This window comes from Orcinus orca, chromosome 15, assembly GCF_937001465.1.
Source record: "Orcinus orca chromosome 15, mOrcOrc1.1, whole genome shotgun sequence".
Lineage (NCBI taxonomy): Eukaryota > Metazoa > Chordata > Mammalia > Artiodactyla > Delphinidae > Orcinus > Orcinus orca.
The window spans coordinates 71818206-71844901 of NC_064573.1; the positions used below are offsets into that span (position 1 = coordinate 71818206).

The window sequence follows — 26696 nt, forward strand, 5'->3', positions numbered from 1 at the left end:
CATTTACAGTCACGGCAGTGAGCAACTAGCTGGCTGAGATGCAGGTCCTCGGCTAACAGGGAACCCGGAAAACCTCAGCCTGAACGCACAATTGAGAGGACACGGGGAAAGAAAAGGTGGAGAGATAGTGGTAAGTGAGTTCCCCCCCTCCCTGGGGTCACTGACCATTCAGCCAGCATCCATGTGAATAGGAATTTAACACATAGTGAGGGCAGCCCCTGGACAGAGACTTGCATGCGGGCACAGAGGCACGGCTGTTTGCGGGAAGCTGATGTAAAGGGCTTGAAATGTAATGTAGATGAAGGACCTTTTCTTTGCTTCTGTAAATGGTTATGTTGCTGGGGATCCCTGTGCAAACTTTCATCAGCTCCACACACCGAAATAGTTTAGGCTTTAGTTTTACCTACAAGGCAATTCTGGGAGATTTTGGCCCCCAAAGCTTCTGTCTTCAAGAAGAGAATTCTGGGGCTTCCCTGGTGGCGCAGTGGTTGAGAGTCCGCCTGCCGATGCAGGGGACGCGGGTTCGTGCCCCGGTCCGGGAGGATCCCACATGCCGCGGAGCGGCTGGGCCCGTGAGCCATGGCCGCTGAGCCTGCGCGTCCGGAGCTTGTGCTCCGCAACGGGAGAGGCCACAGCAGTGAGAGGCCCGCGTACCGCAAAAAAAAAAAAAAAAGAGAATTCTGTTTCTTATAGATGTCCAATCTCTCAGACTGTTGTTCATTTTTTTTTAAAAAAGCAGACTCTGAGAGTAAAGCATTTCTGGTGGTCCTCTGTTGCTAGAAAGACACAATTTTCTTTCATTTTTAAAAAGCGTAGTACAGAGTAAAAGCCTTGAAGCAGCACAAAGTAAGATGAGGCGTCTTCGTGAACCGTCCTCTGTCTGTCCCTCCTCCTCCCGGGAGGCACTATCCCCTCACCTTTTACAAGGCACAGTTTGGTATAAAGCTTCCCAGGACTTGTTTCCTTCAGACGTTTTGTTCTGGGCATTCACTGTGTGCGTAATCATATCTCTCACGTCAATCATTACTGTTATTTTAACATAAACAGGCAGGACTGAGGGGGAGTTCCCGGGAAGCAGGTCTTTCAATTTAAAAGCTGATAGGTATAGACATTGTTTTCTAAATAATTTTTCCTTCTAACAGTGTCTTGGGGGATCTTTGCAAGATGTGATTTCTTTACTGACTTCTCCAGATTTTAAATGGAAAGACCCAGCCAATCCTAAGTCAGGTGGTCAGAGGTGCAAACATCCCCAGATCGTGACGTTATTTGAAGAGCTCTCGGAAGGCGTTTTATATTCATGCAAAAGAGTTTTATTTGCTCCTGCTCTGGTGTCACGTGAACTCCCTCAGACTCTAATCACCTTCAGATCTGAGACAGAATTTAGACTATGAGGTTGTATGAGATACTTGATCTTTTTTTAAAAAACAAATTTATTCATTTATTTTTGGCTGCGTTGGGTCTTCGTTGCTGCGCACGGGCCTCTAGTTGCAGCGAGCGGGGGCTACTCTTCGTTGCGGTGCGCGGGCTTCTCATTGTGGTGGCTTATCTTGTTGTGGAGCACAGGCTCTAGGCACACAGGCTTCAGTAGTTGTGGTACACGGGCTCAGTAGTTGTGGCTCGTGGGCTCTAGAGCGCAGGCTCAGTAGTTGTGGCACACAAGCGTAGTTGCTCTGCGGCATGTGGGATCTTCCCGAACCAGGGCTCGAACCTGTGGCTCCTGCATTGGCAGGTGGATTCTTAACCACTGCACCACCAAGGAATTCTGAGATACTTGATCTTTATTGGGAAATAAACATTTTAATCTTTTGAAATGGGGTTTCCTCAACGTCTTATCCCCATAGAAACGTTGGGATACCTTATTCTAAAGCTTCCTCCACATTTTGACTCAGGGATCTTACTTCGGAGGAGAGTGTTATCTGTTCCTTGGGGAAGCCTGGAAGCATGGTCAGAAATCTTGCATTTTATCTGAAAACATCATGTACAGTTCACATTCTGTTTTAATAGATCTCTTTGTTATTATAACAGTAAGCTTATTACCATAGAGTAAGATGGTTCTCCAGGAAGATAGTCTATGTTCCATTATTCTAGGGATCCAGGGCTGCTGGGTCCAGCAAGGAAACCGAGGTATGGATTACTGAGTGGCTGGCATGTGCCAGGTGTTTACCCACAAGGACACTCCTGGTAAGGAGATATTATTTACTCCTTTTCACAGCAGGAAACCAAGGTTTGGAGAATTTTGGTGACAGGCTCAGGTCAGTCAGATGACAAATGTCAGAGCCTCCACCAGGTCACTCCCACATCAGAAGTCCCACTCTCTGCCCCCCTGGGGCACCCAGCACACATTTAGCCACCCCGACCTGTGCTGGGGCCCCAGGAAAACAAGCACACTCTTCCGGGGTTTTGTGCCAGTCCTGTTGGACTCACTAAAGCGCCACCTCTTCAAATCGAATTAAATCATGAGTGGCAGTGATATTAGAGGGAAACCTTGAATGCACCCTCCTTTCTATTTAGAAGTAAATCGGTCGCAGGCTCCAGTACTAACTAGAATAATCGGTTGCTGGAAACGCCTCTCCTAGCAGGCTTCCTCCACTCTGTTATAAGGAAAGCTGTGCTCTCTCATTTCCACACTCCCCATAAAGTGGGGCTTTCGGAGCCCTCCTGCTGTGGAATAACCGGTGCAACGTGGAAAAACTCCTCTGGTTCCAAGCAGTTCAGGAAACATTGGGCTGCCTGTGGGGAATCCAGACCCTTTCCAGCAGGACTTGTCAGAGCCTTTCCTGGGCTCACCTGCAGTGGGACCCTCCAGGATGTGACTTTGGGATTTGGCAAGGATGAGGACTGTCTTTTGTACCGCACAGCCACCTCTTGAGAAGCATGGAACAATTTAATGCCTTCCTCCCTTCCTTTCAAGAATCCTGGGAGGCAGGATCGTGGAAGGATAAGATTCCAGGCTTGAACTCCTGAGCAGGGTTCAAAGGCTGTGTGTGTGTGTGTGTGTGTGTGTGTGTTTGAGTATATGGAGCTCAGGCTCCCAGGGCTCTGGATGGATTGGAACAGGGAGATCTGCTAACAGATGATTGCACTAACTCAGCTTTGGGTGGAGCTGGGTATAGGAGAAGGGATGGAGAAAACACATGTGCACGTGCACACACACACAGACACGCACACACAGCAGCTGGACAGCCCAACTCAGGTCCCCGACCTGCCACTTGATGATGTGACCTTGGGCAACAGACTCCCCCTCTGCACCTCGTCTCCATTCGCAAGGCAGGAGTACATCCTTCATAGAGTTTCTGCAGACCTTTAAAGGGATGATAAATGTAAACTACGCAGCATAATGCCCAGTAGGTAGTAAGTGTGCAACAAATTTAGCCTTTATTATTATTCAACAATTTCATTGCTTTCTCGAAGAACTGCTTACGTTCCTCCCGCTGTGTCTACACCGGATCTACCGAAGAGCCCTATTTCCAGAGTCATTTTTTCAGATGCCTGCTTGCTAGGAAAGGGATGGGTGGGGAAAGATTAAACCTGGGTAGACTTGGGTTTCAAGCCCCGGCTACCCTCCCAGAATTGACTTTCAAGGTGGGGAGACAGGTATGCCCGTAACAGTGACCTCACACAACTGCACGCTCTGATGAGTGCCAGGAGGGCGAGGGCAGGGAGTCATGAGGGCGCAGAGCAGATGCTGGGCATTCTAGGTGTTCTATCTCCTGCAGTCCCTTATATCACAGGGAGGGGGAGCAGGGTGCCTGTCCAGGTGGTTGCCCCAAGCCTCAACTTGGCATTCACACCCTTGGGGCAGGAGGACTGCGCCAGGAGGAAGGAGGGCTGGGCGATCAGACACACCTGAGCCAGGTGCGGGCATCCATGCGTCCAAGAGGTACTTACCGATCCTTCCGTGTGTGAGGCACTGCACTGGGGAGCGGAGAGCAAGACAAAGCTGGTCCTTGTCCTCAGGAAGCTTACATGCCACTGGGGCAGATGGATGAGAGTATGAGTGAAAATATGGTATCATTTCAGCAGGTGATAATTGACAAGGGAAGGGATGTGTCATAGAGAATAAGACAGACCCATAGCGGGTCAGGGCAAGTCTAGCGGGGGAACACTGGAGCCAAAGACAAAAATAAAGGAGCAAGAGATAACCATGCCAGGAGGCAGAAGGAGGCAGGGAAGGGAAGAGCATTCCAGAACATGGGCCAACGCCTCTGGGACTGAAGGGGACCACTGTGACAAGATCACCAGGGCCAGGTGGACCATGGGAAGCAGTTGCGGTGTGCAGGCTTCTCGTTGTGGTGACTTCTCTTGTTGTGGAGCATGGGCTTCAGTAGTTGTGGCATGTGTGCTCAGTAGTTGTGGCATGCAGGCTCAGTAGTTGTGGCACACAGGCTTAGTTGCTCTGCGGCATGTGGGATTTTCCCGGACCAGGGCTCGAACCCGTGGCTCCTGCATTGGCAGGCGGATTCTTAACCACTGTGCCACTGGGGAAGTCCCCTTGGGCGAGTTTAACTTCTCTAACCCTGAGTTTCTTCCTCAATAAAATATGGCTTCTGGTGACACTGATCTCACAGGGCAGAGTGAGGTCATGATTAGAAAATGCCCAGTACGAGGCATATATCCAGAAAAGATGAAAACTCTAATTCGAAAAGATCCATGCACCCCAATGTTTGAAGCAGCACTATTTACAATAGCTAAGACATGGAAGCAACCTAAATGTTCACTGACAAAGGATGGATAAAGAAGATGTGGTACATTTAGGTTGGTTCCATGTCCTGGCTATTGTAAATAGTTAGCTAGTGGGAAGCAGCCGCATAGCACAGGGATATCAGCTCGGTGCTTTGTGACCACCTAGAGGGGTGAGATAGGGAGGGTGGGAGGGAGGGAGACACAAGAGGGAGGAGATATGGGGACATGTGTATGCCTATGGCTGATTCACTTTGGTGTACAACAAAAACTAACACAGTATTGTGAAGCAGTTATACTCCAATAAAGATCTATTAAAAAATAAGATGTGGTACCTGTAAAAAGAGTGAAATAATGCCATCTGCAGCAACACGGATGGACCTAGAGATTTTAAAACTAAGTGAAGTAAGTCAAACGAAGACAAATATCATATGATATCACTTATATGTGGAATCTAAAAGAATGATACAAATGAACTTATTTACAAAACAAATAGGCTCACAGACATAGAAAACATGGTTACCAAAGGGGAAAGGTGGGGGAGGGATAAATTAAGAGTTTGGGATATGTAGTATATAGAGAATAAATAAAGAACAAGGGCCTACTGTATAGCACAGGGAAGTATATTCAATATCTTGTAATAACCTTAATAAAAGAGAATCTGAAAAAGAATATATATATAACTGATTATATAATTGACATCCTTATATAATTATATAATGTATAATTGACATCCCTTCCCTTATGTCTGTATATATATAAACTGATTATATATAATCAGTTTATATATATATATAACCAATTCACTTTGCTGTACACCGGAAACTAACACAACATTGTAAATCAACTACACTTCAATTAAAAAAAATGAAAAGAAAAAAAAATGAAAGAAAATGCTCAGTACAGAACCTGACACATAGTATTAGTAAGTATTAACTACTGGTATTGACGTTCTAACCAGCAGGCTGGGTGCCTTACATCTTGCTTTATGTGTTTTTAAACTTTTTAGTATAGAAAATTAACCTTTTTGAAAAACACATTCAGAGGTAGAGTGAATAGCACAACAAGCTGCTACATGTTCACCACCCACCTTCAATAACTATCGACTTTCTGCTCCTCTAGTTTCTCCTAGTCACACATACACCTTTTCCCCTGTATTTTTCCTCCCAACATTTTATTATGAACATTTTCAGACATACAACAACGTTGAAAGAATTTTACAGCAAGCACCCATAAACCCACCACTTAGATTCTGACATTAACAATTTACTCAGGACTTCCCTGGTGGCTCAGTGGCTAAGAATCTGCCTGCCAGTGCAGGGGACACGGGTTCAAGCCCTGGTCCGGGAAGATCTCACATGACGCGGAGCAACTAAGCCCCTGCACCACAACTACTGAGCCTGTGCTCTAGAGCCTGCGAGCCACAACTACTGAAGCCCATGTGCCTAGAGCCCGTGCTCCACAACAAGAGAAGTCACCGCAATGAGAAGCCCGAGGACTGCAACGAAGAGTAGCCCCCACTCGCCGCAACTAGAGGAAGCCCGCGCACAGCAACAGAGATCCAACACAGCCAAAAATAAAATAAATTAATTAAAAAAAATTTTTTTAAAAACCCAATTTACTCTATTTGCTTGGTCACATGTCTGTTTCTCTACCTACACTTTTTTTTTTTTTTTTTTTCTTTTTGCGGTACGCGGGCCGCTAGCTGTTGTGGCCTCTCCCGTTGCGGAGCACAGGCTCTGGACGCGCAGGCTCAGCGGCCATGGCTCACGGGCCCAGCCGCTCCGCGGCATGTGGGATCTTCCCGGACCGGGGCACGAACCCGTGTCCCCTGCATCGGCAGGTGGACTCTCAACCACTGCGCCACCAGGGAAGCCCTCTACCTACACTTTTTACACATTTCTTTTTTTTTTCTTTTTGGCCACACCACGCGGCATGCGGGATCTTAGTTCCCCGATCAGGGAATTACACATTTCTTATAAATTGAAAACATCAGTACCTTTCCCCCTGAATACTTCAGTGTACATATCAGTAGCTCGAGTTCTGTTTTTCTGGAGTATTTTCAAGCAAATCTCAGAGCCATTTAAATACTTTAGTACATATCTCTAAAAGAGATGAGGACTTTTAAAATTTATTTATTTGTTTGTGGCTGCGTTGGGTCTTCGTTGCTGTGCGCAGGCTTTCTCTAGTTTCGGCGAGCGGGGGCTACTCTTAGTTGCGGTGCACGGTCTTCTCATTGCGGTGGCTTCTCTTGTCATGGAGCAACGGGCTCTAGGCGTGCGGGCTTCAGTAGTTGTGGCACGTGGGCTCCGTAGTCGTGGCTCGTGGGCTCTAGAGCGCAGGCTCAGTAGTTGTGGTGCACAGGCTTAGTTGCTCCATGGCATGTGGGATCTTCCCGGACCAGGGCTCGAACCAGTGTCCCCTGCATTGGCAGGCGGATTCTTAACCACCGTGCCACCAGGGTAGCCCTATAAGGACTTTTTAAAAAAGCCATTGCCATGATTATCTACCTCCAGCACCATTATTTATTTATTTATTTATTTAGGCTGCGCTGGGTCTTAGCTGCGGCACACAGGATCTTTTCAGTTGTGGCATGCGGCATCTTTTAGTTGCAGCATGCGGGCTTCTTAGTTGGGGCATACGGACTCTTAGTTGCAGCATGCAAGTGGGATCTAGTTCCCCGACCAGGGATCAAACCCAGGCCCCCTGCATTGGGAGCGCAGAGTCTTACCCACTGGACCAGGGAAGTCCCATACCTCCAGCACAATTAACGCTATTTCCTTAATCTAGTATCCAGCTCGTGCTCAGTGTCTTCCAGTTGTCTCAAAGGTGTCTTCGAGGTTGTTTTGTTCAAATCGGGACCCACAAAACGTCCTATTGTCTCTTTTAATCTATAATAATCACCACCATTATTTATTTATTTTTTTCACCACCATTATTAAATGCCAGTTACTTATTGAAGAAATGGAGTCATTTGTCCTGTAGAATTCTCCCCATCCTGGGTTTGGCTGATTAAGCATCCTCCAAGTGTCTTTTAGCACGTTCCTCTGTCCCTCTTTTTTTTTTGGCCGCACTATGCGGCTTGTGGGATTTCAGTTCCCCGACCAGGGATTGAGCCCAGGCCATGGTAGTGAAAGCCCAGAATCCAACCACTAGGCCACCAGGGAGCTCATCCTCTGTCCCTCTTAATAAGTATTAAGTCTAGAGGTTTGAATCAACTCAGGTCCAAATCCAGTGCATTGTGTCTAGTCACATGACTAGAACAGAATGTCTAGTCATCTCACTTTTTTAAAAAATTTTAATTTAATTTATTTTTTTTATAGAGCATGTTCTTATTAGTTATCTATTTTATACATATTAGTGTATATATGTCAGTCTCAATCTCGCAATTCATCCCCCCCGCCCCAGCTTTCCCCCCTTGGTGTCCATATATTTGTTCTCTACATCTGCGTCTCTATTTCTGCCTTGTAAACCAGTTTATCTGTACCATTTTTCTAGATTCCACATATATGTGTTAATATATGATATTTGTTTTTCTCTTTCTGACTGACTTCACTCTGTATGATAGTCTCTAGGTCCATCCATGTCTCTGCAAATGACCCAATTTCGTTCCTTTTTATGACTGAGTAATATTCCACTGTATATATGTACCACATCTTCTTTATCTGTTCGTCTGTCGATGAGCACTGAGGTTGCTTCCGTGACCTGGCTATTGTAAATAGTGCTGCAGTGAACATTGGGGTGCATGTGTCTTTTTGAATTATGGTTTTCTCTGGGTATATGCCCAGTAGTGGGATTGCTGGGTCATATGGTAATTCTATTTTTAGTTTTTTAAGGAACCTCCATACTGTTCTCCATAGTAGCTGTATCAGTTTACATTCCCACCAACAGTGCAAGAGGGTTCCCTTTTCTGCACACCCTTTCCATAGTCATCCCACTTTTAGTGATGTTGACTCATCAGAGAGTTTGGGGATGGCAGCCTGATCTCCATTGTGAAAATCCCCATCAACCTTTCACCAGATGGTTTTACAAGCCACTGATGGTCGGAGCCTAAAACATTTTATTTCATTGCTGATTGTGGATGGTGGTTTTCTACCTCTACCAATCCTTCTGCGTTTATTAGCTATAACTTACAACTTTCACCCACCGTTTGGTAACCTTGAAATATACAGGGTCTTTTCCTATAGGAAAGGCAGGATAAATGCTTGATTACACCCCGTATTTTGTAAGTCAATTTCCAAAGTACTAAGTGGTGCCATGGCAACCTTCCAGTGTGTCAATGAGGTCGTTTTCCTGTTTGTTTTCAGTAACATTATGACCTCATGATTTCGAAAATATATTTGATGTATTTCAATCCACTGCACTTGTCATCTTTTTTTGGCCCCAAATATCTTTTCTTTGGCAGGGAAGCCCCTTCACGTGGTGCCTTCTGTGTTTCCATTTCTGCCCCAGCCCTGGAGTCAGCCATTTCTCCGAGGGGTCCTGGTTCCTTTTAGTAGGAATCATAATCCGGACACTAGGGAAGCCTGTGAACACTTTACACGCTCCCTGTGGTTTCTCTGTGCACAGTGGACTGGAGGGACATGACAGGGGCAGCCAGATGGGTTAGGAGGCTGGTGCAATTGTCCATGTGAGAGATAACAGTGGCTTGAACTTGATCTTAGGGAAAGCCCTTAGCACAAGGCTTGATACATCATGGAAAGTGCAACCAATGTTAAATGAATAAATGAAACGTTCTTTCATGATTTACATTGTTTACGTATTAGTGAATTGAAACCTCACCAAAACTATGAGGAAGGTATTCTTACCGTCCCCACTGAATCCTCAAGAAAACCAAGGCTCAGAGAGGCGAGGAAAGTTGCTCAGGGTCACACAGGAAGTGTAGAATCTAGCACCTCCAGATCCTGTGCTCCAGCCAATACACTGTGCTGCCCATGGGGGTCTTAGTTTCAAACTCAAAAATGAGCTAGATTGGGCTTCCTTGGTGGCGCAGTGGTTGAGAGTCTGCCTGCCGATGCAGGGGACACGGGTTCGTGCCCTGGTCCGGGAAGGTCCCACATGCCGCGGAGCGGCTGGGCCAGTGAGCCATGGCTGCTGAGCCTGCGCGTCCGGAGCCTGTGCTCCGCAACGGGAGAGGCCACAACAGTGAGAGGCCCGCATACTGCAAAAAAAAAAAAAAAAAAAAGAGCTAGATTGGGCTTCCCTGGTGGCGCAGTGGTTGAGAGTCCGCCTGCCGATGCAGGGGACACGGGTTCGTGCCCTGGTCCGGGAAGATCCCACATGCCGCGGAGCGGCTGGGCCCGTGAGCCATGGCCGCTGAGCCTGCGCGTCTGGAGCCTGTTGCTCCGCAACGGGAGAGGCCACAACAGTGAGAGGCCCGCGTACCGCAAAAAAAAAAAAAAAAAAAAAGACCTAGATTAATTGTTGGCACAAAACCTGATCCATCAGTGAGGCCGACCTGCTTACACTTCATGAGACTGTAAACTGAGATTCTGGTGTGGGGGTGCGTCCCAAGGGCTGGGCCATCCCTCAGACCCTCTCCCTGCCCCTTGACCTTTCTGTGTCGCTGTACCTTAGCAGGAAGTGGCCCTCGAGACTGCTACTGCTACTGCTCTCCACACAACCTACGAGCTCTCCCAAGCGTTCCCATTATTCAGTCTTTGCAGGAGCCCCGTGAGGCTGGCATGTTTCAAAGCTGGGGAGTTGAGGTCCCAAGAGTCACATACAAACCATTAAAGATTTTCCTCGTGATGGCACCAGGGCTTGAACCCCCAGATTCTCTGATTCTGTATCTACAGCCGTTGTTGCTTTTCGGTCTGGACAGAGGAGAGGTTGCTTCTTTTTAGGGAGCAAATCATCCTTGGGGCTCAGTCGATTCTGCTCTGACATTTGCAACCAGATTTCCAAAGCTGGCAGGAAGCTGTGGGGCAGCCTTGGAGGGGAGCCGCTATCCCCAGGGTGGAGTATGGCTCCAGTGGGGAGGAGGACGCCTCCTCCTGAGTTACACCACTGCCTTTCAGTCTGGATGCTGCAATGGCCCTGCCCTGGGCTAGCCTGGGTGGAGGCCCTCAGCCGGCAGAGCCAGGGCAACAGGTGGAAGAGGTGCCCATCACATAACAGCTCGACATCAGGGGAAAGTGTTGCATAGGATCCCTGGTCCCCAAGGCAGGGACCGTCAGCACTGCTGCTCTAGCAATCACGGCAGCTCCTCCCGGTTGCCTGCTTCATGTATGCCAGCCTAAGCAATCTACCTGTGTGAGTGCATTTCATCGCCCCGATGGGCTGCTTGGGCTGGGGAAACTAAGGCTCGGGTTAACTGCTCTGCTTGTAGGTGGCACAGCCAAGATCCCACCCCAGGCGGCCGGACTGTAGCATGTGCTCTCGCCTCCCACGCTGTAGCTGTCCCTCCATAGCTCCAAGAAGGAGCTTTGACTCCCTTAAGCATCTCATGGCCCTGCCTCAGTCTCCATCCCTGTCTGCTGCCCCACACCCACCTCACTGTTTTCTCAGGGCCAGGCCGACTGTGGGGTTCTTGGAGAGGTTCTGTCTCCTCCCGATTCCGGGCTTCTGTATCTCCTGCTCCGTCTGTCTCCAACACTATTCCTCCTCCTTCCTGCCCTGGCACCTTCGCCTGGTGAAATCACACTCCCTCCGTCTCAGCAGAGATACTCCTGAGAAAGCTTTCCCTTGCAGACCCAGACCGGGGCCTCTGTTACTGGCTCTTCAAGCGCTTCTCCTTTGTGGTGATTCTCCTGGTCGTGCCCTTACAGTCCTCCGTGATCTTACTTGCTTCCCCGTGAGACTGTAAACCCTGCGTGGGCAGGACCATTCCTGCACTGTTTGGCCCGTATCTATGGCAGTCAGCACCATGCCTGGCAGGTGCCCAGGAATTACCCGCCGGTGAACGAGTGATGGTTGAAGAACGCAGATTCCCGGCACAGAAAGAATAGAGGGGAAGGAGGGTAGAATTCCATCTGCGAAGGTGGCAGGGGACCAGGACCTCAGGCGTGTGGGACACTTGACTTCGGCAGTTTCTACAGGGATGACTCAAGTGAGACAGGCTCGGAACATATGAGCCCTATAGGCCTTTGAGACAGCAGAGTAAATTTTCCATTGGAGGCGGGGGACCCGCTCCTCTTACATTTCTTCGAGGCAGGGGCCAATCTGGAACCGTTCGGGCTGGGTTTGCCTGGGCCCCCGCACAGGTCAACCCTATCAAAAGCTTGGCTTGGCTCCCCAGGTGTTAATCAAGCACCTGCAATGCGACAGGCACCGAGGAAGTGCCCCTTTCTAGGTCAGCAGTCCTGGAGGACCCTGGGACTTGTGGTATCTGAACCTTTTCTGAACTGGGGGAGAACTGAAATTCACAGACTTTTCTCAAATGTGTTTTCCTACTGGAAGCTGTTCTCAAATCGGTGGCCCCTGAGGCTGCATACCTGCTCGATTCTAGGATCAAGTGGTTGTAGATATTTTAGGCTTACTCTAAAGGCTTTTGTTTTAGGCTTACTTTAGGCTTTTCAGTATTCGCTGAAAATTTTCCAGAGACCTAGATGTTCTGACAGGTGATAAGTCTCAGAACTGCTGACCCTCCCTGGGTCTCTTTCAGGCTTCTGATTCCCCCCATCCAAGACGGTAGCCGGTTAATCAATTGAATCAATAGTCTGCTCACCTCCACCTCTTATCAATCTAGGCTTTGGAGCCAGGCAGAGCAGGGCTGGATTCTATCTACCTCCAAAGCTGTGTGACTTTGGGAAATTCACTTCCCCTCTCTGGGCATTGGATTCTCAACTTCTGGTTGGATTCTCATGCCTGGTCTGTGAAACAGGATAAGAATAGTACTTCCCTTGTAGGGATGCTGTGAGGAGTAAATGAGATCCTGAATGCAAGGTGCTCATTATAATGGGAGGTGTAGTTGTTGTTATTTATTAGTTAATGTTGGTAGTTAAAGAATAACAGAGAACAGAATCTGTTCTTAGAGGTGAGGGTTGCAGTTCTCTTCCTGTCTCTGAGCATTGATTGGTTCCTCTGGGGTAAGGAAACATGACCTTGTACCAATGCCTTCAGCCATAATTGCAGGGGAAAGTGACGTTTTTAGATTACACGGGGTGTGTGACTTCTCAAGTCTCTCAGTTTTTAGGGAGCTACACCTCCCTCTCCTGTCACCCGAAATGTTGTCATATTTCTTCTTCAGATGCCAAAATACTAAAGAAAACAAATGACTATCCTTCACAATAGAACCAATTTGCTAATCGCTGCTCCTGGTTTAGTAACTTTGGCCGAATCCCTATCTTTATTTTATTTATTTATTTATGTCTGTGTTGGGTCTTTGTTGCTGCGCGTGGGATTTCTCTAGTTACGGCGAGCGTGGGCCACTCTTCGTTGCGGTGCGCGGGCTTCTCACTGCGGTGGCTTCTCTTGTTGTGGAGCACGGACTCTAGGCATGCGGGCTTCAGTAGTTGCAGCACGTGGGCTCAGTAGTTGTGGCTCGCGGGCTCTAGTAGCAGGCTCAGCAGGTGTGCCTCACGGGCTTAGTTGCTCTGTAGCATGTGGGATTTTCCCGGTCCACGGCTCGAACCTGTGTCCCCTGAATTGGCAGGTGGATTCTTAACCACTGCGTGGTGGCTAAATCTTGATTTGAAAAGCTTTTTTTTTTTTTTCCTTTGGGTTGAACTCTCCTGTTTCCCCCAAAGCCTTTCCCAGGAGAAAAACCCCAAGGCTAGAGAAGTAGTTTTGTTACTTATTTCTTGTTTGCATTTTCGTTTCTTCGGGGAGTGGACTCAGAGATTTAAAAACAAACCCGTGGCTCTAAGAAACCAAGCAGTATCCCCTGACACTCACTTCTCAGGTCCGCTGATTTAGGACCTTTCTCAGGGTTTATAGAAGGAAATTCTGCACAGAGAGCGGAGGGCGTGAAGATTAGGAGTGTGGGCTACAAAGGGAGGCCACCTGGGTCCTAAAAGAGTGAAACTGGGGAGTGATGGAGCCTATAACAGGGGAGGAAGAAGCGGGAGCTCTTGCAGGGGCTGCAGGGAGTTGATGAGATCATGTGTGTGAAGCTCTTAGCACCAGAAAATGCTGGTGGCAGGAAAACACTCCCTCTGATTTATTAGAGGGATAACCTCTTTCCCTACCACCCTCCTCTCCTTAACTTATCCTTTCTTCCCCCTTTTTTTTCCTAAACTCATTTATTAGTTTTATTTTTTCGTATAGATTCTATTCCTTTCTTCCTTTTTAAAATTTTTTAAAAATTTATTTATTTACTTATTTGGCTGCATCGAGTCTTCGTTGCTGCATGCGGGTTTTCTCTAGTGGCGCACGGGGGCTACTCTTCGATGCGGTGCATGGGCTTCTCATTGCGGTGGCTTCTCTTGTTGCAGAGCATGGGCTCTAGGCACGCAGGCTTCAGTAGTTGTGGTTCGCAGGTTCTAGAGCGCAGGCTCAGTAGTTGCGGCGCACGGGCTTAGTTGCTCCATGGCATGTGGGATCTTCCCGGACCAGGGCTCGAACCATGTCCCTTGCATTGGCAGGCGGATTCTTAACCACTGCACCACCAGGGAAGTCCCCTTTCTTCCATTTTTTTAACCCCTGTATTGGCATTTAAGAATATCCTCTCTCTGAATAACATAAAAAGTCACACACACACACACACACACACACACACACACACACACACACACACACACACACTTCTCAGGACCATCTCCACTGATCAGGGAACAGACAGAATTTAATTTACAGAATTTAATTCAGCCTGACGCAGGCTGCTGAAGCCCCAGAGATGCCTCCCCTTTGGGAAAGCACCTGCCCTGCGGGGCTGAAAAGCTGAAGTGAGTCCAAGGACTGTTTCTGATGTGAGTATCTGCCTGTCCCATCCAGGCACCTGACCAGTGTCGGACGGGTGCCCCCACCCACGTGAATCCATTTCTGTCCCTTGGTGGAAGAGGACCCTTACTCACCATCAACAGCTGCATTCTTTCCATCCTGGCTCACCAGGAAGGGGAAGGTGGTGTTTAGCGACCAAACAGATCTTGGTTGATCCTGCCAGTAATCCTGTGAGGTGGGTGAGGCTGGGGATTCTCCCTCCTCTTCTAACATCTTACGGAAAAACCTGAACGAACTTTTTGGCCAACCCAGTAGATGGGGAAACTGAGGTTCAGAGAGGGGACATGATTTAGCCGAGACAACACTCTGTGGGTAGCAGAGTGTCACCACGCGGTGACTTATCCTGCCTGAGGCTCTCAGCTCAGATCGCTAATGACGATCGCTAAGATGACCTGCGCCTGGCCCTGTGCTCAGCGCCCTGCATGGGTGACCACTTTGGACTGTCGAGAACTCCATCTTGGAGCTGCGTCCTTATGCTGCTTTGCATAGCATAGAACTCCATCCCGGCTCTGCAGCAGAGCTGATGTGAGAACCCAGATCAGGGCACCCAACAAGGTACCCAAAGACAGTGGCTCTTTTTTTTTTTTGCGGTACGCGGGCCTCTCATTGCTGTGGCCTCTCCCGTTGCGGAGCACAGGCTCCGGACGCACAGGCTCAGCAGCCATGGCTCACGGGCCCAGCCGCTCCGCGGCATGTGGGATCTTCCCGGACCAGGGCACGAACCCGTGTCCCCTGCATCGGCAGGCGGACTCTCAACCACTGCACCACCAGGGAAGCCCGACAGTGGCTGTTTACTGTGAATATCACCCCACACAGGCCTGGAGCAGGGGACCTTGGTGCTAGTCACGGCTGTGTCGTTAACTTCACATGTGACCCCTGGCCTCTGCTCACCTACAAAACAAGGACACTGGACACGCCAAGTGTCCCCCTCTTAGGCTGCAGGTTGGAGGCTAAGTGGCTTTTTGGGAAACGCAGGGTGACCTGTGATGCCCCCTGCCCTGTGGACTGGAGTGCAGGTTGAAGTATCCACCTGGCAGCTTTGACCACACTGGCGGCCCGGCATAACTTCCTCTATCACTTTAATGATCTCTGAATTTGCAAAACGTCGTTGCACCGTCGCCTGCCAGCCAGAGGGTCCTCGAACTTCGTCCTGATGCTTTTGCTTCTCTTTCCATCAGTATCACCTTGGCCAAACCCAGGTTCTGCTGGGACTCATGCTCCCCTTCTAGCAGGTGTCTTACAGATGAACACATGGGAACAGGAGGCTGGCGTGAGTATGGGAGTGTTTAAAACTCATAGAGTGTTTAAAACTCTATGCATAGCACAGGGATATCAGCACAGTGCCTTGTGACCACCTAGAGGGGTGGGATAGGGAGGGTGGGAGGGAGACGCAAGAGGGAGGGGATATGGGGACATATGTATGCATATGGCTGATTCGCTGTTACACAGCAGAGACTAACACACCATTGTAAAGCAGTTACACTCCAATAAAGGTGTTTAAAAACAAACAAACTCTAGAGGCTCAGCGTTGGGCTAAGGGGTGGCTGATCACACGAGCAGCTAAGTAGGCTCTAAGTCCAGGAGTGTGGCAAGCCAGAGGGAGGTGGCCCTGTGGGCCAGAGAGTATACACAGCCTCTTAAGTACTTGAGCTTGAAGCTGGGGGAGGGGGAAGGGCGAGGACCTTGGCAAATGGCTTATATTTGTGGATGACAGATAAGGGCACCTGACTTGGGGGAAAACTCACTCGTGTCCAGCGTGAGCTGGTCCAAACTCCTCCCCATGGACTGATGCATGACACCAGCCTCCTGCTGAAAGGTGACACTCCACGGCCCCAGTTCCGTCAGGCACCCTGTGGGAGCCTGTCAGACCCACATGAGAATGGAGCCGGTGGCCGTGGCCACAGTGGCGGTAAGTGGCAGCGAGCAATCGGGAGTTCATCTTGGCGGGAGGAAACATCCGAGTGGGGAACAGGATGGCTGGTTTAATGCTGACATTCTGCCCTCCTCTGTCCCTCAAAGGCCAGGCCAGGTATGGGTGGCTGTGTTGGAGGCGGGCGGCTGGAGAACAAACTCCCGACCCCCATCCCTCTCCAGCCCTTGCTTGGCGGCCAGCCAGCACCTGCTGGAAGCGAGCAGTTTCCTGCGTTCGTTACGGTCAGGGCCACGATTGCTCTGCACCAGGCAGCTGTTGCTTGAGTTCGGTTTGCAACAAACAAAAATAGCTTCGGCCTTCGCTGGGTTTTCAGGTCAGCTGGGTTGTTTCAGCAAAGGGCAGCAGCTCGGCATGGCATGTCCACAGGGTTCACTGGAAGGACTTCTCTGGCCTTGACTGTCCGTGGATTTGAACCACATGCACGGTGCTCCTTCTAGACCACTGTGCACATCTGGCTCCACCCTCCAGGTACACAGCCAGGTATCTGATTTTAGGGTCGTACCCAGGTGCTTGTGGGAACACCCTCCGCTTTATGGAATTTATTTTTATCCAGTTTCAATGGTGGAGCAGTGGGAAAGGTATGAGCACTGGGCCTGGATGTGAGCAAAGTCAAGGAACCGAACTTCTCTGAGCCACAGTTTACCGAACTGTAAAATGGGACTGTAATAAAGACCATAGCAATCGTAAGATCCACCAAGTTGTTCTGAGGATTGGAAGCTTGAAGGCACTGTACATGCTTGGTGGCTTTTTGATGCTTCTGATAGCATTGACACAATGCTATATAGGTGATTCGAAGAGCAACTGTGAGACAGGTAAAGGGGGCAAGACTCAGCATCCCCATTTTACAGACGAGGAAACTGAGGCTCAGAGGGTTTCTTTGGGAGCTTTCTCAGAGAGTTCCCCATTTGTCACTATGTACTTACTTGGGGAAAGTTCTCATGTGGTGGCCTGTGGGTCCACCGTCATCACACTGCCAAGAAAAGGGAAAGACCCTGAGGTTTTTTGCGCGGGTAACCTCTGCAATGTAGGTTTGGGATGTTTGACCCACTGGCTCCTATCAGAATAACAGCAGATCACAAAGGATTTGTCGAGTGAGGGAGGGGGCTGAACTGGGGAGAATTGCCGGTCCCTCCATTCATTAGAACTTCCAATTTAGAGCTTGGTAACTTCACCCACCAACCCTCAATTGCTTACCATGCATGTGTCTCGCCATCTTGCCAACCTGGCCATCCACTCAACCCCTCTCCAAGCACCACCTATCTATCCTTCCACCCACAGTCCCCATCCGCCATCCATTCATCCAGCCAGCAAGTTCCCAAAGTGCTTGTGTTATGCAAAACCGCATAGTTCGATTGGTTTTCCAATGGAAATCAATGTAAAGTATTCATTCTCAGGGTTCCCAAACTCTGAACCATTGTAGCATATTTTTTCTCTTTTATTTCCTCAGCAATAACTCAAGTATTTTTCTATTTGGGGTAGGGGGAAGCTCAGCATTTCAATGTAATGCACTTAGTATTTCTTATTTCTCAGAATTTCCAGTGTGTACATTTAAAGTGTACCTAAAATTGGCCACATGTGTATGAGGTCTTCTGCTTGGCACTCTACTTCAGAACTGCCATGGAGACACCCAGCTCATTGCCCTGGTGTTCCTGAATGCAGCTTCAGAAATGAGATCCTGAAACCAAAATTCCTGCCTGCCTCAAGCCATCTGCTGGTGCTCAGTGGGTGTGCATGGATTTATCATTCATTCGGTACATACTTTTTGAGCACTACTAGCCTGGGCACAAGGATCCAGAAATGGGTGACAATGGTCTGTGTTTCCAAAGGTCTCTGAGTTGGCCAGGGAAGACCAGTGAACAGGCTGTTTCCATGGTGGAGGTCTGTACTGGCTGACTTGCAGGGGGTGGGCAGTGGAGCTGTGAAAGCACTTGGCCCATGTGGCCAGCAGAGGGTGTGAGGGGGGAAGTGGCCAGTCGGCACAGTCTTGAATAACTTCACGCACTACCATAACCTCCTGCTTGGGGAGGATGTAGGGTTTTAAGCTGTCGAGCCTCCAGTAAAGCCAGGATAACCTTTGCACCATTTTTGGCAATGCCATCTGCCAATTACCAGAGAACACGTGTGAGTCAGTAATTTCAGGACTCTGACCTTTCTTGCTGGTGCTTTTTAAACTTGTCTTGAGAACTTACTGTATACAAGAGATGAGTAAGAAATACACCTTTTCCCCAGAAGCTCCCGTCTCACAGTCTAGAAGCAGGGGGGAAGGAGTGCAGAGGTACAGGAGTTAAGACCAGGGGTTCTCACGTGAGGGCAGTTTTACCCCCCAGGGACATTTGTCAATGTCTGGAGATAGTTTTGGTTGTCACAGCTGAGAGGGAGGAGGTGCTACTGGCGTCAAGTGGGTAGAGACCAGGGACGCTGCTCGATACCCAACAATGCACAGGACAGTCCCCACCACAAAGAGTTACCCAGCCCCAAATGTCAGTAGTGCACTGACTGAGAAACCCAGAAGTAGGAACAAGGCTTGAGCGTCAGGAAGGTGGGGTGCCGTCGTGAACACGTGCGTTTATGTATTTGTTTGCCCTTGTTTTCAATTCTTTTGGGATATGCCTAGGAGTAAAATCCCCGGGTTGTATAGTGATTCTATGTTCAACTTTTTGAGGAACCCCCAAACCACTTTCCATAGCAGTTGAATTATTTTACATTCCCCCTAGTAACTTACAACTTCTCCACATTCTCACCAACACTTGATATTGTTTTTCCTCCTTTCTTTCTCCCTTCTTCCCTCCCTCCCCTCTCCCTCCCTCTTTCTTTTCCTTCCTTCCTTCCTTCCTTCCTTCCTCCCTCCCTTCCTTCTTTCATCCTAGTGGGTGTGAAGTGGTACATTGTAGTTTTGATTTGCATTTCCATAATCACTAAGGATTCATGTTTTCATGAGCTCTTTGTATATCTCCTTGGGAGAAATTTCGATTCAAGTTCTTTGCTCGTTTTAAAATCAGGTTGTCTGTCTTTTGGTTGCTGAATTGTAAGAGTGTTCTGGATACTAGGCCCTTACCAGATATATGGTTTGTAAAAATCTTCTCCCATTCTGTACATTGTTTTTTCACTTTCTTGATAATGCCCTTTGGTGCACAGAAGTTTTTAATTTTGATGAGTCTGATTTATCTATTTTTAAGTTTGTTGCTCATGCTTTTGGTGTCATATCTAAGAATCCATTGCCAACTCCAAGGTCATGAAGATTTACCCCTATGTTTTCTTCTAAGCGTTTTATGGTTTTAGCTCTTGTATTTAGGTCGTTGATCCTTTTTTTTTTTTTCCGTACGCGGGCCTCTCACTGTTGCGGCCTCTTCCGTGGCGGAGCACAGGCTCAGCGGCCATGGCTCACGGGCCCAGCCGCTCCGCGGCATGTGGGATCTTCCCGGACCGGGGCACGAACCCGTGTCCCCTGCATCGGCAGGCGGACTCTCAACCACTGCGCACCAGGGAAGCCCCTATATGTCTGTCTTTATTCTAATACCACACTGACTATAGTTTTGTAGTAAATTTTGAAATTGGCAAGTGTGAGTCCTTTAATTTGTTTTGCTTTTTTAACATTGCTTTGGCTATTTGGGGTCCCTTGCAGTTCCATATGAATCTGTAGATTGCTTTGGGTAGCGTGGCCATCCTAGCAATAGTAAGTCTTCCAATCCATGAGGATGGGATGTCTTGCCATTTATTTAGGTCTTCTTTTTTTTTTTGCGGTACGCGGGCCTCTCAGCGCTGTGGCCTCTCTCGTTGCGGAGCACAGGCTCCGGACGCGCAGGCTCAGCGGCCATGGCTCACAGGCGCAGCCGCTCCGCGGCATGTGGGATCTTCCCGGACCGGGGCACGAACCCGTGTCCCCTGCATCGGCAGGTGGACTCTCAACCACTGAGCCACCAGGGAAGCCCCTATTTAGGTCTTCTTTAATTTCTTTCAGCAATGTTTCATAGTTTTCAGTCTATAAGTCTTTCACGTTCTTGATTAAATTTATTCCTAGATATTTTATTCTTCCGGATGTGATTATAAATGGAGTTATTTTCTTAATTTCCTTTTCAGATTGTTCATTGTTGGTGTATAGAAACAACTGATTTTTGCATATTGATCTTGTAGCCACCAACTACTTAATTTATTACCTCTATTAGTGGTTTTTGGTGGTCCTTTAGGATTTTCTATATAAAGAATCATGTCACCTGTGAATAGAAATGATTCTATGTCTTTTCAATTTGGATGCGTTTTATTTCTTTTTCTTGTTTAATTGCTCTGGCTAGGACTTTCAGTATGATGTTGAATAGCAGTGGTGAAAGTGGGCGTCCTTGTCTTGTTCCAGATCTTAGGGGAAAGCTTCCCATCTTTAAACATTGAGTATATATTTTCTGTGGTTTTTCTTCATTAATGTGCCTTATTCTTTTGAAGTTCTTTCCTATTCCTACTTTTCTGAATGTTGTTATTAATGGATGTTGGATTTTTTTTTTTTTTTGGCTGTGAGGTGCAGCTTGTGGGATCTTAGTTCCCCAACCAGGGATTGAACCCGGGCCCTTGGCTGTGAAACCGCAGATTCCTAGCCACTGGTCCATCAGGGAATTCCCAAGGGTGTTGGATTTTTGTCAAATGCTTTTTCTGTGTTCTTTGAGAGGATCATGTGTTTTTTCCCTTTGTTCTATTAATATGGTTTGTTCATTGATATTGAACAAACCCTTGACTGACTTTTTTTTAAAAGGAAACTTGATGATCTTAAAAGAAAAAATCTCCTGACCCTGTGTATTACCTAGAAAATACCCCTGACAACATTTCAGCAAATTCTGTTGCCCAAACTGTGCAAGAAGTACTTGGACCATGTAGTTCTGGGAAATCTTGAGAACTTTTCCACTTCCCTTAAGAGTGTTGTATTGAAATTTAAAAAGAAAATGCAGGACTTCCCTGGTGGTTAAGTGGTTAAGACTCTGTGTTCCCAATACAGGGGGCCTGGGTTCGATCCCTGGTCAGGGAACTAGATCCCACGTGCATGCCTCAACTAAGAGTTCACATGCTGGAACTACGAGTTTGCATGCCACAACTAAGGAGCCCACCTGCCGTAACTAAGACCGGTGCAACTAAATAAATAGATAAATAAATAAATAAAAAGAAAATGCCTTTTAGATACTAAAGTGATAAGCTTGAGTTTTGTGGTCCTCCTTTTTTTTAAAAATTTATTTAGTTTTGGCTGCGTTGGGTCTTTGTTGCTGCGCGCGGGCTTTCTCTAGTTGTGGTGAGTGGGGGCTACTCTTCGTTGCGGTGTGCAGCCTTCTCATTGCGGTGGCTTCTCTTGTTGCGGAGCACAGGCTCTAGAGCGCGTGGGCTTCAGTAGTTGTGGCGCGCAGGCTCAGTAGTTGTGGCGCACGAGCTTAGTTGCGGCATGTGGGATCTTCCCAGACCAGAGCTCGAACCCATGTCCCCTGCATTGGCAGGCAGATTCTTAACCACTGTGCCACCAGGGAAGCCCTGGTCCCGCTTTTTTAATGCTTCTACTGGATAATTATGGCAAAATTGGGTCAGAAATCTCAATACGTTCAGGTTGCATTTTCATTTGTTTGCTTTTTAAACTATTTCCTGCAAATAATAATTATCTGTTCATTAATAGGGTAGAGTTAGTGTGGTGGTCAGAGGCATGGGTTAGAAATCGGAATATCTGAATTCATGTATTCAACAAAATGAATTTTTGTCCATTGTTAAGCTCTCACTCTCTACCAGGTGCTGTTCTAGACCCTGGAACAGAACAGACCCTCCTTGGTCTTGCTGAACTTTCTTTCTAGCTATGAGCGTACCTGCATCAGGTGTACTAGCACTACAAAGAAAATGCGACAAGGTGCCCATTCCTCTTTCCAAGACCGTGATGATGATTGTGATAATAATACAGTGACACTGATGATCCTGGTAGTGATGAAGATGATGATCATAGAAGCCAACAATCCTTTTCACCTACAACTTGGAATATAACGAAGTCTTTTTTTAAGATGAGCTTTGTTGAGATATAACTCATATACTGTTTGACTCATGTAAAGCGAAAAATTCAATGGTTTTTAGTCTATTCAAAGAGTTGTACAACCGTCACACAATCAGTTTTGGAACATTTTCATCACTCCAAACAGAAAGCTTGTACCCTTTAGCTTTCACCCCCGTCCCATTAGCCCCAGGCAACCACCGATCTTTCCATCTCTATGAATTTGCCTAATCTGGGCATGTTATCTAAGTACATGGACTCGCCCAAGACGTGGTCTTTTGGGACTGGCTTCTTTCACTTAGCATGGTGTTTTCAAATTCAGCCATGTGGTAGCATGTACCAGTGGTTCATTCCTTTTTGTGGCTGAACAATATTCCACTGTATGGATAGACCCCATCTTGTCTATCCATTCGTCAGTTATTGGGCATTTAGATTGTTTCCGCTCTGGGGATACTATGATTAATGATGCTCTAACAGAGTCTTTTAATGTACCTGATCTCATTTAGTTCTCTCTCACATGCATGTTTATGATTTATGGTGAGTGTGTGTTAGTTTATTTAGAGGTGGGAGACTGAGATCCAGAGAGGTTAAGAAACATGTCCCAGGGACTTCCCTGGCAGTCCAGTGGTTAAGACTTTGCCTTCCAATGAAGGGGGTGCAGGTTTGATCCCTGGTTGGGGAGCTGAGGTCCCACATGCCTCGTGGCCATAAAACCAAAACATGAAACAGAAGCAATATAGTAACAAATTCAATAAAGACTTTGAAAATGGTCCACATCCAAAAAAAAAAAAATCTTAAAAAAAAGAAACATGCTGCAGACCACAGAGCATGTAAGCCGGGAGGAGCACCCCTTCTCTGCTCCCTGTCTAGTGCTTTTCCTCTCCAGCTCTCTCAGCCGAATACACAGAACCTTAACTGGCTCTCACCACCACCTCCTTTAAGAGCTGGATAACACGATTACATAAATCCTAAAACGTCTCTCTTATTCCCTTACAGATTTTGTGAATGATCCTGCTTCTTTTTCTATCTTATCTGATTTTGTCCTGCCTGATCTTTTCCTGGTTAAAAAGCTGGGGGAAAATGACGGACTCCAAGGAAGTCACCAAGAGTAAATTGAAGGTGAGCTTCATCGCAAGTCAGGAGCCTCTTCCAGCCTCAGACAGCTCCAGGGAGCCACTGCAGGAAAATTGCAGCAGCAGCTCTCTGCCAGAGACCCCTGACCAGGCTGAGCCAGCCTCCCACAAAGGTCCCAAAGACACCTGCCAGCAAAGAAACTCCCAGCCACCCCTGCTGCAGAATCCCCAAGGAAACCCCCTTTCCTCCGATGACCCCTTCCCAACACGCCAAGCTAACAGGACAGAGAACGAAGGCCTGGAGACCCCAAATACCAGTGGCCCGTCCGTGCTAGCCAGACCCCAGGGCCAGCGAGCCAGAACTCTCTCCAAAGAAGACAGGAAGCGGGCGCACATCAAGAAGCAACTGATGACCAACTTCATCCTGGGCTCTTTTGACGACAACTCTTCCGATGAGGACTCTGGCACTGGCTTGTTCAGAGAATCTTCCCGGAAGGGCAGCCGCGCCAGCCTGGGGACCCTGTCCCTGGAGGCTGCTCAGACCGCAGGCGAGACTGAGACCCCTGTCCCCACTATAAGGTAACGTACCCTCTGTCCTCGTAACCAGGAGGCGCAGAGTTAGGGTGGGGTCCACACCCTTCCCTGCTCAGCCCAGCTCCCCGCTCATGCCAATGCTTTGAGGGTAGCTATGTGCCGAGCAGAAGACATGAGCCTCCCTGCTTCCTTCCCTCCCTCCTATCAAAGTCATTTATTGAGCATCTACTGCGTGTACAGGGCCCCAGGCCAGGAAACTGGCTTTCTAGAAGATCGCGGTCTGGTTGGGGAGGATGACCTTGTATGCAACAACTAGTTATAATTTAAGCAGAATGAGCTCAGGTTGGCAAGAGCCAAAGCAATGATGGGAACCCAAAGGGAGGGACAGTTTCCCCTGACTCCTGATGAGACGTTCATTTACTTGTTCGTTCATTTGTTCATTCATCCAATAGGTAATTAACAACTGTAAAACATGCCTTCCCCCAGTGATGCCTTAAAAGCAGAAATTCAAGGGAATTCCCTGGCTGTCCAGTGGTTAAGACTCTGCACTCTCACTGCCGAGGGCCTGGGTTCAATCCCTGGTCAAGGAACTAAGATCCCACAAGCCATGCGGCACGGCCAAAAAAAGGGGCAGAAATTCAAATACTATTACACATCCATCAGACTGATTGTTGGAAACAAATACCTACGGGTCCATCACAGGTGGGACTGTCCCGGGAGTGTAGTCAGTGGCTTCATTTCTGTTGTTCTTGTTATCAGACTTTGCCACCCCCCACTCCCAAATTACAAATGGAATACGGTAATTCCAGGTAGAAAACATGGACAATATGGGAGAGCAGAGAGTACAAAAGAGCCACCCACCATGACTTTGCCAGCCGGAAAGAACCCCTGCTGTGTTCTAGTGTTTGTTCCTGCTTCCAGTCTGTTCTTCTGCCCTGGGAGTGGAATCTTGTTGGCCCTTTTAAGCAGCTCTTACACGCTCTCTGCTAAAACGAGGAAAACCTGGACTAGGACTGTGTGCTGTGTGACCTTGGGCCTCTGATGGAGGGGACTCGCACGTGTTCGCTGTTTCTAATGACCTGGCACGAGAATCCCATGTGGAAGTATCTCCAGGGAGTCAAGGCCCACCTTTACAGTATTGCCCACGTGCCCCTAGTTTCTTGATCGATCACCCTGCTGTGTCGTGAAAACTTAATCACTCCTTGAGATCATGTCTTTAGTTTCTCTATTTGTTTACTTGGCTGTTACCTGTCTCCTGCATTGGACCACAAGCTCCATGAAAACAGGGCCATATTTTTGGGGTCTCTGCTTTTCTCCACTGCCTAGCCTAGTGTGGGTTCATGGTAGACTTTGAAGTGTGTTCTCCAGTAATCTCCAACATTCTCTTCCTTCCAGACCCTTCTTTCCCTCATTATGACGGTTTCAGCAGGGATTAGGGAAAAACAGTTTATTAAACCAATTCACCCAAATGAAAAAGCATCAGCGATTATGTTAGATGTGGATGTCCAGTGAGGGGTTGCTAAGTGACATCTAAGGAGGAGGAATGGTGAGATACATTTCCCACACTGGCTCCAGCAGGAAACAAGATGCAGAGTCCTAGCAGGGAGATAGGAAATGTACAAATAAACAGGTAAACTGATAAGATAGTTTCCAAGTATGTTCAATGCCAGGAAGGAAACAGGCTACAGAAGAAATACCTGTGGGGATGTTTTAGAAAGATGTAGTCAGGTCAGGGAAGAGCTCTTGGAAGAGGCAACTTTCAAGCCAGAACAGAGCAGTCCAACAGAACTCTCTGCCACATTGGGATGTTCCAGAATGGAATGTTCTAGAACTCTGCTGTTCAATATGGCAGCCACTCATCATATGTGACTATTGAGCACTTGAAATGTGGCTAGTGTGGCTAAAGAGCTGAATTTTATTTATTTATGTATTTGTTTGTTTGTCTTTGGCTGCACTGCATAGCTTGTGGGATCTTAGTTCCCTGACCAGGGATCGAACCCACGTCCTCAGCAATGAAAGTGCAGAGTCCTAACCACTGGACTGCCAGGGAATTCCCAGAACTGAATTTTAAATTTAAGTTTTAATTAATTTAAATTTAAATAGCCTCGTGGCTGGTGGCTGTTGTCTTGTATGGCACAGACCCAGCCCTAATTGATAAAAAGGAAACAACTGTGTGAATTCTTCCTACTGGTGCTAATTAAGAACTTATCAAGCAAATAGGCTTGCCAAAATAATAAATGTTACATTATTATTTTCTCCTGAGTCTTGGATTCCAAGAAAGTTCTGAAGATTAAAATCAACTCATATTTCTAAGGTGCTTAGCAAGAGAATAAAGCACTTAATAAATGGTAGATTAAAATGGTAGGGCAGGGGGTAAGACTCCCAAGTTTCTTCTCCCTGTCTTCCACTACTATTTTGAGGGGTCTTTGCTGGTTTGTTCTTAAAAAAACAGCTTTTCTGGACTGGCAAATTTATAAAGGTAAACGATACTTAACTGAGGGCCTATCTTTGCATATGGCTGTGGTCCAAAACAGGAAGTGAATTTTCTGCCCTGGTATCTTCATTGCATAAAACTTAGCATTGTAGGTGAATCATT

General features: G+C 47.7%; 1 protein-coding gene across 1 annotated transcript in view; it reads left to right on the top strand.

Moving 5' to 3' along the window:
• Positions 1-26696, top strand: part of ACACB (acetyl-CoA carboxylase beta) — a 139096-nt gene that overhangs the window by 15417 nt on the left and 96983 nt on the right. The window contains exon 2 of the mRNA XM_004281381.4: positions 23490-24145. Coding sequence (XP_004281429.1) covers positions 23499-24145 — 647 coding nt within the window. The 5' untranslated portion in view covers positions 23490-23498. The remainder of the gene's footprint in view (positions 1-23489; positions 24146-26696) is intronic.